Genomic DNA, 14,277 nt, shown 5'->3' on the forward strand with positions numbered 1-14,277 from the left:
TAATAATTATTATTATTATTATTAATATTAGAATGATTACATGATTAGAATTATTATTAAAAGAAGAAGAATTCCTTTATTTGGCCCGCAGTGGGGAAATTCAATTTTCACTCTGTCATTAATTTTCATTTTACACACACACAGGCCCGAAATACACACACATGCACAAACAGGACCTATATACATGCAACTAATGGAGAGATGTCAGAGCGAGGGGGCTGACAATGACCAGCGCCCTAAGCAGGTGGGGGTTCGTTGCCTTGCTCAACAGCACCTCGGCAGATGAACTGGCACCTCTCCAGCCACTAGTCCACGCTCTATTCATGGTCCACACAGGGACTCGAACCGACGACCCTCCGGTTGATTACATGTTGACAACTTCAGTTGTTTGGGTTGTTACTATGATGATATATACTATTTGAATAGTAACGGATAATTTGCCATTATATAGAGGCCTTAAGATTAAGTGAATATTGCATTTTTTATAGACAGATTATAAATAAATATACATGTCGCGGCCACTTTGTGGAAACTAATGTTAATCCAAATAAAGAATAAACAGTAAATATACAAAAGCTACAAGTGTAATAGATAGATGGATGGAGATGTGTATATATATGTATATAATATTTGATGCAATAATAATGCATGCTAATCTCACCAGGGCAGTCCATTTTTATCCACACAACATATCCAGTGCTTTGTAAGTTGTGCAAATAAATAAACATAATAATCATGTATCATTATTATTATTATTATTATTATTATTATTATTATTATTATTGTTATTATGAGTAGTAGTAGTATTTGCAAACGTTTTTTCTGTTTGTATAAACACATTTTAACTATATCCAACCGTGGCCTATTATGTATTAATGTAATCTGTTCTTTGTATCACCCATCGATCGTCCATGATCGTGTTTTTCATAAATAAAGCCCCTCACTGATATGACGTCATTTTGTAGTCCTGCCTGAACAACATGGCGTCCACTGAGGGTTGTCGTCGGTAGACAAACACTGACACCTACCGGGCACCAGCTGCAACACACACACGTTACAAAACACACTGTGCAGCCATTTAAGCTCTCACGTGTCCAGCTGCGTTATGCAAACACTGTTCCTGCTGCAGCATTAAACACTGAACATCACAGGTAAGAGGTCTGATTTAACTTTATTCTGGCAACGAGATGTGCGAGTGTCGAGTCAAATCCTCTGCTATGTTTATTAATGCTATTGTTTTAGTGGAGAGAAATGAAAAGGAGAGCGACGAAGTCAGCAGCAGATGTACCTCGATCGAAAAGTAAAGTGAAGACCAGGACCGAGGGAAACTCTGGTCCTACTCCCTCCAAAAAACTACGCGACAGAAAAGATGGAGAAACATCTAAACCAGGTGTGCAGCCCTGACATGTTGCAGCCTCAGTATACTGCGCGTGAAATAAACTTGTGATGACAGTTGATTTTGGTCTCGCAGGGCCTCCTCTCGAGTCTGCAGGAGCCCAGAAGAGAGGAGGGTATGGGAGCATCCTGCACTACATTTACAAGAGCACTTTGGGACTAAGTCTTCACTCACAGATGAGGAAGGTGAGCATCGAAATGTAAATCCGTGGCTTAATGTGAATGAAGAACAGTAGAGCTGCAACGATTAATCAATTAGTTGTCAACTATTCAATTAACCGGCAACTATTTTGATAATCGGGTCATTTACTTATAGAAAAAGTAAACCTTCTCTTGATGCCAGCTTCTTAAATGTAAATATTTCTGGCTTCTTTTCTCCTCTATGACTGTTAAGTCAATAATCAGAGTTGTGGACAAAACAAGCCTTTGAGAACGTAGTCTTGGACTTTGAGAAACACTGTTCCACCATTTTCATGTAAGGGACCAAACAACTAATCGATTAATCGAAAATCTAATCAACTGATTAACTGACAATTCAAATGATCGTTAGTTGCAGCTCTAAAGCAGAGCAGTACAATGTAATGGCCGTGCATCATTTTTCGCGTAGAAACATATCCGCGGCCAGATTACACAGCAGGGCACAGTTGTACATTCAGCGCTGTTGTCTCTATTAGTGTCTGCAGGAACCTTTTGTGCGCTCGCTTTCGTCCTACCATTTCCAAGGTGCTACGAGCCCCTTCGACCGCAGAATCACCTGTCTGGAGTGGCATCCCACTCATCCCACCACTATGGCCGTGGGCTCCAAGGGTGGTGACATTTATCTGTGGGACTTCGAGGAGCCTACGAAGAAAACCTTTCTTCAAGGGGTGAGTTCCTGCACCTGATACCCGACCGACCAGCAGCACGAGCTGTTCACATAATGATCAGTTTCATAAACTGCTCCTTTTAAATCATGCAACACTTTGAGGACAATTACATTTTATTATTATTATTATTATTATTATTGGTTCTCTATTTAGATGGGGATTGGAGACTCAGTAACAGACATGAAGTTTAACCAGTTGAATCCCACTCAGCTGTTCATCTCTTCTATGCGGGGCACGACAACACTTCGAGATTTCAATGGGACCACTCTAGCTGTGTTTGCCAAAACAAACTTACGGAAGTAAGGCCGAGTCCTCTTGTGTTTCTGTGAGCTACAATCAAAAAAGGGTTGAAGATTTAAGGGTCTGAGCATCAGTCTTCTTGTCAGGTGGCCCTTATTAGATTAAAGGTCCCGTTTCTTTTTATTATAAAGCAGTATGCTGTATAAATACTGTGAAAGTGTCAAAACGAGAAATACACACAGGTTAGTATTCAGAAACTGTGCCTTTTTAAAGCTGCAGTTGGCATCGTGGCAGATTGAGTTGACTCAAATTTCGAATGTTTACAACTCTCACGCCCCTCTCCCTCTACCACCGAGCTCCTCCACGCTCTCCATCGAGTGCTCGTCAATGTGCGTGCTCGTCAATGCGCGTGCACAGATTTCTGTGAACACGCCCGTGTCTTCTCTCATCGATAAACAGCACGGCGTACATGCTACATGGAGGGAGGCTGGCTAACTCACTCATAGGTAGCAACTGCTAACGTTATTTAGCATATGCCGAGCTTGAGGTGTTGTGCCTGTGATATTGTAATATGTTGTCACGTTTTATTTAAGGTTTTTTAAAGTGTCACCACTTAAAACTTTATGGGTTTGGCCATAGTTCTTGTGATAAAGGGGATAACAGAGGAGGCGGGGGACCTGTGGCGTGTGAACAAACTGAGTGGACAGGATGACACGGGCGCTGTCGATTTTTTGCAAACAAACAACAGGCTCTACTTGCACTTAGAGCACTCGCGCATTTTTTTTTTTCTGTGACCGGATGATTTATGTTGTTCTATCAGAGCATAGTGTCGACTTCAGTGGATGTGATCAAACAAATGTTGCTGACTGGGACTTAAACGAGCCGTCAGGACTTCTGTATGGTTGTGATGTCACAACTATGCTATATATAGGTAGAAAGTGACGTTACACACGTTCTCTGACTGCAGTAACGGTGCAGAGACACCAGGAGTGACGCAGAAGGCAAATACTGATCAATCAGCGCAGACTGGGCTTTTTCAGGATGGGGGTCTTATAGAGACAGATGCTAAAATGAAGTATTTCACACAGACTGTGAATACAAGTATATTCAGACCGACAGTATGAGAAAAATAATGTTGTTTTTTTTTACATTAAAGCATGTAAACATGTTCTAGTAGAAACCCAATATACAATAATGAACCTGACATGAGCATATGTCCCCTTTAATGCTAAACGTTTGTGTGGTGCTGATAGCTGCCCTGTGATAGGCCCGCTGCATTTGTGTTTCTGTGCACAGAGCGGACCAGGGGACTTTATCGGAGGGATGAAGTTTTGCCCAACGGACCTTTCCAAAGTCTATGTGGCTTCTGGTGAGGGCACATTAACCACGCAGAGCTTTGAGGGCCGCACTCCCACCGTTCTGTCCAGAACTCAAGACTGTGGCCACGATCACCACAATGTGTGGTGAGAAAACTGAGAAGAAGACTGATGATCAGCTCAAAGAGATGTTGTTAATGTTATGCTAAAGTATAACGTTTACATCTCCAACTTTTCAGTTTTGCACGAAAGAAAAATCTTTTTTTAAGATTTGTAACACTGCATTTCTTTTAGATAATTCAATCTGTTTGTATCTGTGTTTAAAGACGTAGAAGCAACCTTCACTGTGTGTGAAAACTTTTAAGATAAAGAAACACTGGTCTACAGTTATATGATTATTACATTAATTCATGTGGTCTGTTTCAGGCTTTTCATGAACCCACATCCTGTAGATTTACTCTGTTGGATCATGCGTTTTATTGTCGCACTATGAATCTTTAGCTTCATCCTCGTTTCATTTTTTTTATATGTTTCATCCAGTTAACTCACGTTGTTCTGTTTCTTACAGTTACTGGTACTGCTGTGTCGATGTGTCTGTGAGTCGACAAATGCTTGTGACGGGAGACAACGTGGGACAGCTCGTACTCCTGGGATTGGATGGCCAAAAGGTGTCATGTCCATTATTCTACTGTAACAGTGAGCTTGTGTTGTCTTCAGGCCACTAAATACAATCCAAATGAATTAAAGAAGTCATTCGAAAGAGGTTTATTTTAATTGTTAATGCCCATTGTTCTGTTTTTAATGTTTTAGATTTTCAGTGAAAAGTTGCACAAAGCCAAAGTGACCCATGCAGAGTTCAACCCCCGTTGTGATTGGTTGTTAGCGACGGCCTCGGTTGACCACACGGTGAAACTCTGGGACCTGAGGAACATCAAAGACAACAAGAGCTTCCTCCACGAGATGTCTCATGAGAGAGCTGTCAACTCGGGTAACACTCATTCAGAAAACTCTCTTACTTAAGTTTCGCTTTCCATCTTTACATTTAGAATATGCTGCAGCATTTTTGCAATTTTAAACGACTACCATTCATGTTTCTCATTAATATATATGTTAATGTAGTGCTGTAAAGAAGTGTTGTTGGTGGGCAATTAATGTGATTTCTCCGTCTTTTCTATTTGTTTAGTTCTCTTTTCTTTATTTGATGAAAAGTTAGACGACATCATTTAGAAATGTTACAGCTATGATTTGTTTTACAGTTGTTATGACAACAGGATGTAAATACTATCTACATCAGTGAGTAAAGTTGTTACTGTCGTCGTCTCCTCACAGCCTGTTTCAACCCAGTGGACTGTTCCAAGTTGCTCACCACAGATCAGTACGACCAGATCCGGGTCTACTCGTCCTCTGATTGGTCGAAGCCTCAACACGTCATCCAACATCCACACAGACAGTTTCAGCATCTCACACCCATCAAGGTTGGTTTCTTCCCCAGATGTGTGCGCGTCCTCCTGTAGCTGATCCTGAGGGATCCTGGTCAAATGATACGCACGCACGCACGCACACACGCTCGCACGCACGCACGCAACCAGCTTGAACGCCTGACACACACATCATCATATTATCGCATGTCAGGGAGGATTCATTTCTTTCTTCTTAATTTCTTTTGTTCTTTCTTTCTGTATTTCTGTCTTTCTTACTTTTTTTAAATGTATTTTTGTCTTAATTTCTGTCTCCTTTCTTTCTTTCTTTCTGTATTTTTCTTCTGTCTTTCTGTATTTTTCATCTTTCTTTCTGTATTTTTCTTCTTTCTTTCTTTCTTTCTGTATTTCTGTAGTAATTTCTTTCTTTCTTTCTCATTAAGCCAAAAAAAGTTATTAATAAATCCCAATTCCTCAAGAATTCATAGCAACCATATTGCTGCTCCTTCCTTATATAAATACAAATAAATCCTGTTTTAGTGATCTTGTTATCTATGCAATGCTTTCACACATTTAAGTCCAAGAAAATAGGCCATTTTCATATGAATCAGTTATCATTGTTTGTCACCCAAAGGGGATTTTTGCTATCAACCAGATTTACACTTAATTTTTGTGTTTCAGGGTTTACACACACACACACAATTTAATAATGGCTCTTGAAATGTGTGTCGATACTGTTTTAACAAAACTTTGAACCAATCTTTAATATCTCTTGAACAATACAAACGCAGGCAATGAATTCCATCTGTACACGACTATTTTCTGTATCATACTTGTTTTCCCTCAAGGCAGCATGAAATCCTTCTTGAGGTAGGATACTATTTGTGCAGATAACAGAATAATGTTATTATTGCTCTGTAGGCCACATGGCACCCTTTCTATGACCTTATCGTGGCGGGCCGCTACCCCGATGACCGGGTTTGCATCGGGGATCAGAGAACCATCGACATCTACGATTCCAACACAGCAGAGCTCGTGTGTCGGCTGCAGGATCCCACCGCTTCAGGGATCAAATCTGTGAGTGTGTTTTTAAAAAAACACCGGAAAAACCTAAAAGATATGAAAAGTTTAGTTCTTAACACAGAAATATTTACCTACAGATCAACAAATTCAATCCAATGGGCGACGTGATTGGATCTGGAATGGGTGAGTTCTTGAAAAGTACATTATTGACTGATGTGTTATCTGATCAAACCATTTCTGCGAGAAACAGAAGTGCATCACCAAAGCTGCTTAATGTTCACTCACAGGTGTAACGGTGCTGGTGTGGGATAGAAACAAGTCACTGATCAGTGATAACCACACAGTGAAAGAGGAAACCTCGAGCTCAGTGAGCGGTTTAAGAGCCCAGCGGAGGAGTCGGCAGCAGCAGCAGCAGCGCTCCAGCAGGGACAGGAGAGGTCCTGCTGTGGATGCAAAGGTCAGGAAGAAACTGGCTTCCCTGGAGGAACTGGAGACCAAAACCAAGACTAAGACTGGGTGTACTAAACAAAAACAAGCACAGAAGAGGAAGAAGTAAACCATTTGATGGTGTGGATCTTTAAAAATCCATGTATATATTCCTTTGTTTACCATTTGTTGTGTTTTTAGCTTCAGGGGTTGTTTGTATCTTCAAAAGAAATAAGATGTTCTTTATAAGGTGTTTTTCTACTGTACTGTTACAAAAAAATATGTTTCATACAAATCTTTTGACCATGTGATATTATGAATAAACATTAAATAAAAATTTGAGGCAAGGGATTTATTGTATACACCTTTAGCTCATACAGAAAAGCTGTTTATGCATAACTGAAGAGATAACTTCCACGTAGCTCATGGACCGTGACATTTGCCAGCTGGAGGAGCACCTCACTCCAGGCCTCCTGTTCCTCTTTTCTCTCCTGATGCCAGGCCTGCTGGGCAGAGTACACCATGCTCAGGACGAGAACATCAAACTGATCCTGAGTCAGTGGCCTCTTGCTCCTCTGACCCATTAGCGTGGTCACCATCTGCACCATGGAGCTCAGACTTCTGGGGATGTTGTCATTGATCTGAGACAGAAAAGCCCGCCCGGACCTCATCGATGCCATCTCCTTGTCGAGCAGAACGATGTTGTTGTCCCGTTGGATCTCCACCCCGCCCAGCAAGAACTGCAAAACAGGATGGAAAAACAAATACGCAACACATTCTAGGTCCATGCAAAGTAAAATTTGGTACAATGTGTGATTTAGCTGCATGCAGTCTTCTGTTAACTCTAAAAAGAAGAAAATACCTCAAACATCAGGTTTGCATCAGAGATGGGTGAGCCAGTTCTTTGAGAAGTTGGACTTGTGCCTGCACCCACATCTAAAGTAGAAGATACTGAAGTTTACTAACATAACTGAAATGCAGAGAATCTGCCTGTGCATGCATACACTGACACATGTGCTGCTAACTGCATATCGATCAGTGCATGCAGTTAAATGATAAAACAACCTAAACATGTCTATACTCAAGTCAGCCCTGTTAGATTTTCTGTTTCCACTTACCTTGCAGCACTTGCTTAAATGAAAGCCACAAAATGACTCGGAGGCAGATTTTAAGTTGTATTTTCATCTTCATTCTTTTGATTATTGCCGAGAGATAAAAGTCCACATCCTCCTCTCCTCTCTCACTCCTGTGAATCCAGTCAGAGTCCGCTCAGCCTGAATACCATTCATTTTTCCACTTTGGAAAAGAGGGACTGTAAGCCAGATGGCCGTGATACAGAACAAAAGCAGTATTTCTTTTTATATTCTGGGTCTTCGTATCCACAGCTTGAAGTTCAAAGTGGCAACTAAACTTTTTCACCTTTTACTCCTTCGCCTCATTCAGGTACAAACATTTAAGTTATTACTTGAATTATATATTTTCCCCATGATATTCATGTTGAACAATACAAAATACATGAAAACAATCATTCATAAAGTCAGTGTCTAGGGTAACAACACAGACATAAATAATCAAGTCCAATAAAGGAAGAGGTTTTATGGTGTGTTCATTCTTCTATCTGTTCAAGTATTTGCAACTATTAATGGAATAGCAACCAAATACAATTATTCAGGCAATCACAAAATCAAGATTCTACTGCTTTAATTTGCACTGGAATAAGATGTGGTCTACAGAATCCACGAGTATTATTACCCTAGTCAAATATGTTCTGCACTAATGAATTAGATGGAAAAATGTCAATCAGGATTTTTTGGCTTAAGGTGGAATTGGATGAGACAAATATAAACAATATAACCTTAAAACATCACAAGCTTGTTTATCCTCGTTACATTTGCTTCCTATCAAGTTCAGGATCCATTTTAAAGTTATTGTTCTGACATAAAGAGCCTTGCATGGTCGGGCACTGATGCATATCTCAGACCTGCTCCATCCTTACATTAATAAGAGGTCTCTCAGATCTTCTGACCGAGGATTACTGGTTGTCCCTGCACTCAACTAAAAACTAAAAGTGCCTGTGCCTTTGAAGTGGTGGCTCCAACTCTGTGAACAGCCTTTCTATTGTTTCTGTGGCCTCCGACTCACTTGTTTAAACTGTTTTTTGTCTTATGTCTGTAGTTTTGTGTGTTTAAGTCTTTTTTTGATTTGTATTTCCATTGATATTTATTTGTTGCTTTCTCATTTTGATGTTTGGATCTTATTTTTACAATTTTATCATGTGAAGCACTTTGTGACTTTGTCTGTAAAAGGTGCTATATCAAACATCTTCTTCTTCTTCTTCTTCTTCTTCTTCTTATAATAATAATAATAATAATTATTATTATTAGATATAATATAATTAGCTGGATCGGATATGGATAAATAATGTCAATCCAGATTTCTGAGCCAGTCATTTCTTTTTTAATTAATATCATAAACAGCAATACAGTAACAGTGATCTAGTCACTTCAATTCTATCTTTACAACAGCGGTTAGGGTTTTATACTACATTTTAAAATATCTGTTTGCAGTGCACTTTACATGGAAGTGTTATTTATTTCAGTCACATGGCAAGGAGGTATACGGTTCATTCATTCAACAGTAGGATCGGTATCGGCCTATAGCTCAGCCCAGGTATCGGTATCAAAAAAACTGGACCGATGCATCTCTAATTATTATTATTATTATTATTATTATTATTATTATTATTATTATTATTATTATTATTATTATGCTGTTTTTTTTCTCACTTCGAAGTGTTTACCTTGTTTATTAACATCAACCTGCTAAAGGGACTGAAGATGGAAATGAGCTACAGGCTATAATCTTGCATATTTAAATGTAATGTTTATTAATATGCACTGTCCCTATTTTAAATACATCTGAAATCTGAAATCTTACATTAATTGTTTGTTGTTTTGTCATAAAGTATTTCCAGAATGACAGTTGTAGTAACGCAGCTCCGCCACATGGAGGCAGCAGCACCAGTTGACTCACGCGACTCTTTCTGGATCTGACTGATGCTGAAGTTTGTTTACTTCCGGTGAAGAGTTCAGCTGCTCCTGGGTGATAAAGTGAAGGGAATATAAAGGTAAGCACGATTGATTTACTGGTCATTTAAAAGAGTTACGGCTCTTTTGTCACATTTAAAGTCCTGGTTATAACTTTACATTCACGGTATCACGGTTGAATAACGACTCGATAGACCGTTAGCCAGCTAGCTGCTGTGGATGCTAACGTGGCTAACGTTAGCTTCTCCCCATCACACACCTGTGTGTGTGAGCCTCTGAAGATGTTATATATTTATTTTTAAATTATAATTTCAGCTAATGACAATTTAACCAAGCTTTTGTTTGCAAAATATAACGATAACCTCAAACGTTTAATTAATTTTATAAGCTATTATTATTATTGTTGTTCTTATTATTATTAGTTAAAACTAATGCAGTTTAATAAAGCTGTCATGTAAAATATCATACCTTCATGAAGGTTATAATGGGTTTATTTAGATTCTTTTGTCAAAACTAGTTCAGGAAGGTGTTGATTCAACTGTATGGTCATTTTTGAGGCTGTATTTGTTGTGAGTTGATAGGTATGTAATATTTTGTTTAAAAAAGGATTAGAAACGCCTTCAAGCAGTGTGCAAATTAGCTTTTTTGATCACCGGCTAATTGGCTATTATGGTTATTACTCAATACAATACCATTGTTTTTTTTTTGGCTGTTGAGTGGAGAAAATTCGCTCAAAGTTGTACAACAAAAGGCTAGTGGGTGGTGCTATTTGTGTACTCACCCTTGAAATATAAGTTAATTGGTTGGTAAGTTAATTTCAGATATTGGCTATTTCAGATATATTGTGTTTTTATATTTATTGGCTGATACTTAAAAAGAAATTGGATACAAAAAGGCCAAAAAGTGTTTGACTCTGTCACCATTACGAACACCCAACAGTAGGGCTCGGCGATAATGGAGAAAATCAAATATCACGATATTCTTTACCAAACCTTGATATTGCAATGGTAGTGTATGATTGACTATTTGTGCTTTCACTGATTATTTACACCCTGAGATTTTCCCTGAATAATCTTTAGTAATGTGGATATAATGACTAAGTATTTAAAGGCAAATATTAGAACATATATATAAACAGATGCAGATATACACAATCTAAGACAATGTCTAGTTTTATATCATCATTAGTATCATATCATATCATTGAGTATGTAAAAATACTCTTTTGTTTAATGTGGGTAAGCCACATGAAAAGTAAACAAAAAACTCTAAAAAAGGGTCTGGAAGCACATTTACTTTTCTGCCTCATTGAGAAATTCTGGATCTGGCCTCATGCTAGGTTGACGGGTGAAAGAGCAGTGCGCGTCAAGATGGCTAGCGTTAGAGGATGCCCGTTTCAGCCGTACATGTTTGAGCCTGAGTCAGACCCAGACGCAGTGTCAGATGAGGAGTCTGTTGTGCACTTAAATCAGCAACAAAGAGACGTATCCGAATGCTAAGTGTAGTTAGCCTCTTTAATTTGTTAGCTTGTTACTGGCAGTGACTGACACAACTATGATGATGATGTATTTTCGCTCTGTACTGACAAGGCCACTCTGCTCTAGAGGTTTCGTTTCTTATCCCGGCTTTTGCAGATTATATTAGACAGCAATTGGCTTTCGAATCTGTGACATACCAAATGTAGCTTGTGTAGGGTACCTTTGAATCTCAGATGTTAGGGAAGTGCACAGACATCTCCCCTTTCAGTAGAGGAATGTGAAAGCACCTCTCTAGTGAGAAACTTCACAGATAAAAGTCAGTTTAGTCAAGGTTGGACATTTTAGCTGACATAAACATGAGAAAATCACATTTTTGATTGGAGGGGGTCTTTAATGAAAGCAGGATATAGTATTAGACTGCATTAGTTTTAGCCAGGCATGTTTTTCACACTGGCAACTGAGTGCAAACGGATTCTATACTGTTTGTCAGGCAAGCAGCAAAGATGGAGTCCAGTGAGGAGGGGGGCCTCAGTGTCGGGGGCTCTGTGGGAGAGGAGAACTACTTCCTAGGATACACCTTCACTGACCGCTCCCACTCCAGCCGGGTGGTGAAGAGCATCATGGACCTGTGTCTGGAGGATGGGCTGTTCGCTGATGTCACCATCACCGTGGACAACAAAGAGTTTCACCTGCACCGACTAGTGCTCTCGGCACAGAGCAGTTACTTCCGCACCATGTTCACCTCCAACCTCAAAGAGTCCCACAACCGCTCAATTGAGCTAAAGGATGTTGGCGCCACCGTCTTTCAGCTGCTTATCGACTACATCTATCACGGCACGATAAAACTGAGGGTGGAGGAGCTTCAGGACACTTATGAGATGGCAGATATGTACCAGCTGACTGCACTGTTTGAGGAATGCTCGCGCTTTCTCTCACGGACAGTAGAGGTCAAGAACTGCCTGCAGGTGATTCAGTGTTTCAGAGTCCTCTGCTACTTAGTCACAATAGTTTAGTATCAGTGTAATGATTACCTGTTTTTGCTCAGGTTATGTGGCTTGCAGACAGACACAGTGACCAGGAGTTGTATACTGCAGCCAAGCATTGTGCTAAAATCCACCTGGCCCAGCTACATCAGACTGAAGAATTTCTTAATCTGCCTCTCTGTCTGCTCTTGGACATCATCAAAGGTATGACCCATCACGGTCCTATCACTATGTGCCGTGATGTCCAAAACAGTGAAGTGTGTATTATTTACACTACAGCTAGTCAAATCATAATGTCTAGCAGTGATGACATTATACATTTTTTGTAATTAGCTAAAATATGCAGTTACAGTCCTATTAAATACACATTTTGTGGGGCGTCCTGGTAGCTGAATGGTTATTGATCACATATGTCCCTGGTTTGGTAGATGGAGTTCCGAGCTCCCAGAATCCAACAGTCGCCATCGAGTCGTGGATAAACCACAACAAGGTGGAGAGAGAGGAGTTTTCTTGTATCCTCCAGGAAAATCTCAAGGTAACATTCTCTAATCTAGAGCTGAAACATACTCTGGTTTTATGTCTGTTGCATTTAGTTGTATCTCTGATGATCTCTTTACCTTGCACGTCCATAGGAAATCGGTGAGAACGTCCATATTTACCTGATTGGTAAAGAGGAGGCGCGGACTCACTCCCTGGCTGTGTCCCTTCACTGTGACGAGGACGACTCGATCAGCGTGAGTGGCCAGAACAGTTTATGCCATCAGATCACCGCGGCGTGTAAACACGGAGGCGACCTGTATGTGGTCGGGGGGTCCATCCCTCGCCGCATGTGGAAGTGCAACATGCACACCATGGACTGGGAGCGCTGCGCCCCGCTGCCCAGAGACCGCCTCCATCACACCATGGTCTCTGTCTCCACCGAGGACGCCATCTACTCACTAGGAGGCAAGACGTTGCAGGACACACTCTCTAACGCTGTCATCTACTACACAGTGAAGGACAACATGTGGACAGAGACCAGCCAGCTGGATACCGCAGTTTCCGGGGCTGCTGGCGTTAACCTGGGAGGTACCATCTACCTGCTTGGAGGAGAGGAGAATGACATGGACTTTTTTACCAAGCCATCTCGACTGATTCAGTGCTTTGACACCGCCTCCCAGAAGTGCCAGATTAAACCATACATGCTGCCGTTCGCAGGCTGCATGCACGCCGCGGTCCACATGGACGTGATCTTCATCGTAGCAGAGGGAGACTCCCTGGTGTGCTACAACCCTCTGCTCGAGAGCTTCACCCGCCTGCGCTTCCCCGAGGTGTGGAGCTGCGTTCCTTCATTGTGGAAGGTGGCCAGCTGTAACGGCTGCATATACGTCTTCAGGGACAAATGTAAGAAAGGTGACGCAAACACGTTGAAGTTCAACCCGGCCACATCTGTCGTCTCCGTTATCAGAGGTATAAAAATCCTCCTCACAAACTGGCAGTTTGTTTTGGCCTAAACTGTCCTCTGGATGTTCACACTGTGGTCCTCCACAGCCGCCGCGGACAATCAGGGAAGACTGTTGGATAACTTACCATGACTTCATGGTTCAGACATCCTGCGAGTAGACCTGCTCTAAATGTATTTACTCAGCTGGTTTCTGTGTCACTCATTCCATTCAGACTTCAGCAGTGTGTGTGTCACTTGCTTGTGTTATTCCAGTGGGTGTCATTGTGAATCCTTCAGCTGAGAAGTCAAATCATTTGTAGTGATGCCGTAATCAGTGATGGACTAATCGACATTGTTTCCTGTGCACTGCTTGTTTATTGACGCGCATGAACAACCTCAGTGTAATTACTCGACATCTTTCGGTATATCGTACATTAATAAATGTATCAAGATGTTGTAGGTTAAATATCTTCAGATGTCAAATGTGCATAAACATGATAACAGGATGTTTTCTAACTTTTTTTTATTTTTCACAGTTTCTTGTCTTGAGATTGTATATTTTGATGTACAACGTACATGTTCAAGTAAAACTGTTAACAGAAATGTCCAATATATTGCTGTAGCCCAAGCTGTCCCTGTTTATTGTAATATATATGGCCCTT

At 40.6% G+C, this 14,277-nt stretch overlaps 3 protein-coding genes across 4 annotated transcripts; 2 read left to right on the forward strand and 1 right to left on the reverse strand.

Moving 5' to 3' along the window:
- The first annotated feature begins 1,096 nt into the window (after positions 1-1,096).
- On the forward strand, positions 1,097-6,984 carry ddb2 (damage-specific DNA binding protein 2). Of its 2 annotated transcripts, none has more exons than XM_083915996.1 (11): positions 1,097-1,151; positions 1,243-1,390; positions 1,472-1,581; positions 2,070-2,261; positions 2,415-2,560; positions 4,386-4,485; positions 4,628-4,805; positions 5,147-5,292; positions 6,157-6,312; positions 6,396-6,441; positions 6,546-6,984. In XM_083915996.1, exons 2-11 carry the CDS (start codon positions 1,252-1,254, stop codon positions 6,812-6,814), a joined length of 1,482 nt encoding a protein of 493 aa, XP_083772122.1. In that variant the 5' UTR covers positions 1,097-1,151; positions 1,243-1,251; the 3' UTR covers positions 6,815-6,984. The 2 variants fall into 2 exon arrangements, with proteins under 2 accessions (XP_083772122.1, XP_083772121.1); XM_083915995.1 differs by lacking the exon at positions 2,415-2,560 and adding an exon at positions 3,798-3,964.
- Positions 6,985-7,073: 89 nt separating this feature from the next.
- LOC310949775 (protein FAM180B) lies at positions 7,074-7,922 on the reverse strand (the record flags this gene model as incomplete). Its single annotated transcript, XM_083917324.1, has 3 exons — positions 7,803-7,922; positions 7,547-7,620; positions 7,074-7,424 (listed from the first exon to the last, which is right to left on the reverse strand). The coding sequence occupies exons 1-3, from the start codon at positions 7,873-7,875 to the stop codon at positions 7,074-7,076; spliced, it is 498 nt and encodes a 165-aa protein (XP_083773450.1). The 5' UTR covers positions 7,876-7,922.
- A 1,844-nt stretch (positions 7,923-9,766) lies between these two features.
- Positions 9,767-13,790, forward strand: kbtbd4 (kelch repeat and BTB (POZ) domain containing 4). The gene is made up of 5 exons (XM_083916295.1): positions 9,767-9,811; positions 11,700-12,174; positions 12,255-12,396; positions 12,621-12,727; positions 12,825-13,790. Exons 2-5 carry the CDS (start codon positions 11,713-11,715, stop codon positions 13,683-13,685), a joined length of 1,572 nt encoding a protein of 523 aa, XP_083772421.1. The 5' UTR covers positions 9,767-9,811; positions 11,700-11,712; the 3' UTR covers positions 13,686-13,790.
- The last annotated feature ends 487 nt before the right edge of the window (positions 13,791-14,277 follow it).

Source organism: Echiichthys vipera (assembly GCF_963691815.1).
Source record: "Echiichthys vipera genome assembly, chromosome: 7".
Classification (NCBI taxonomy): domain Eukaryota; kingdom Metazoa; phylum Chordata; class Actinopteri; order Perciformes; family Trachinidae; genus Echiichthys; species Echiichthys vipera.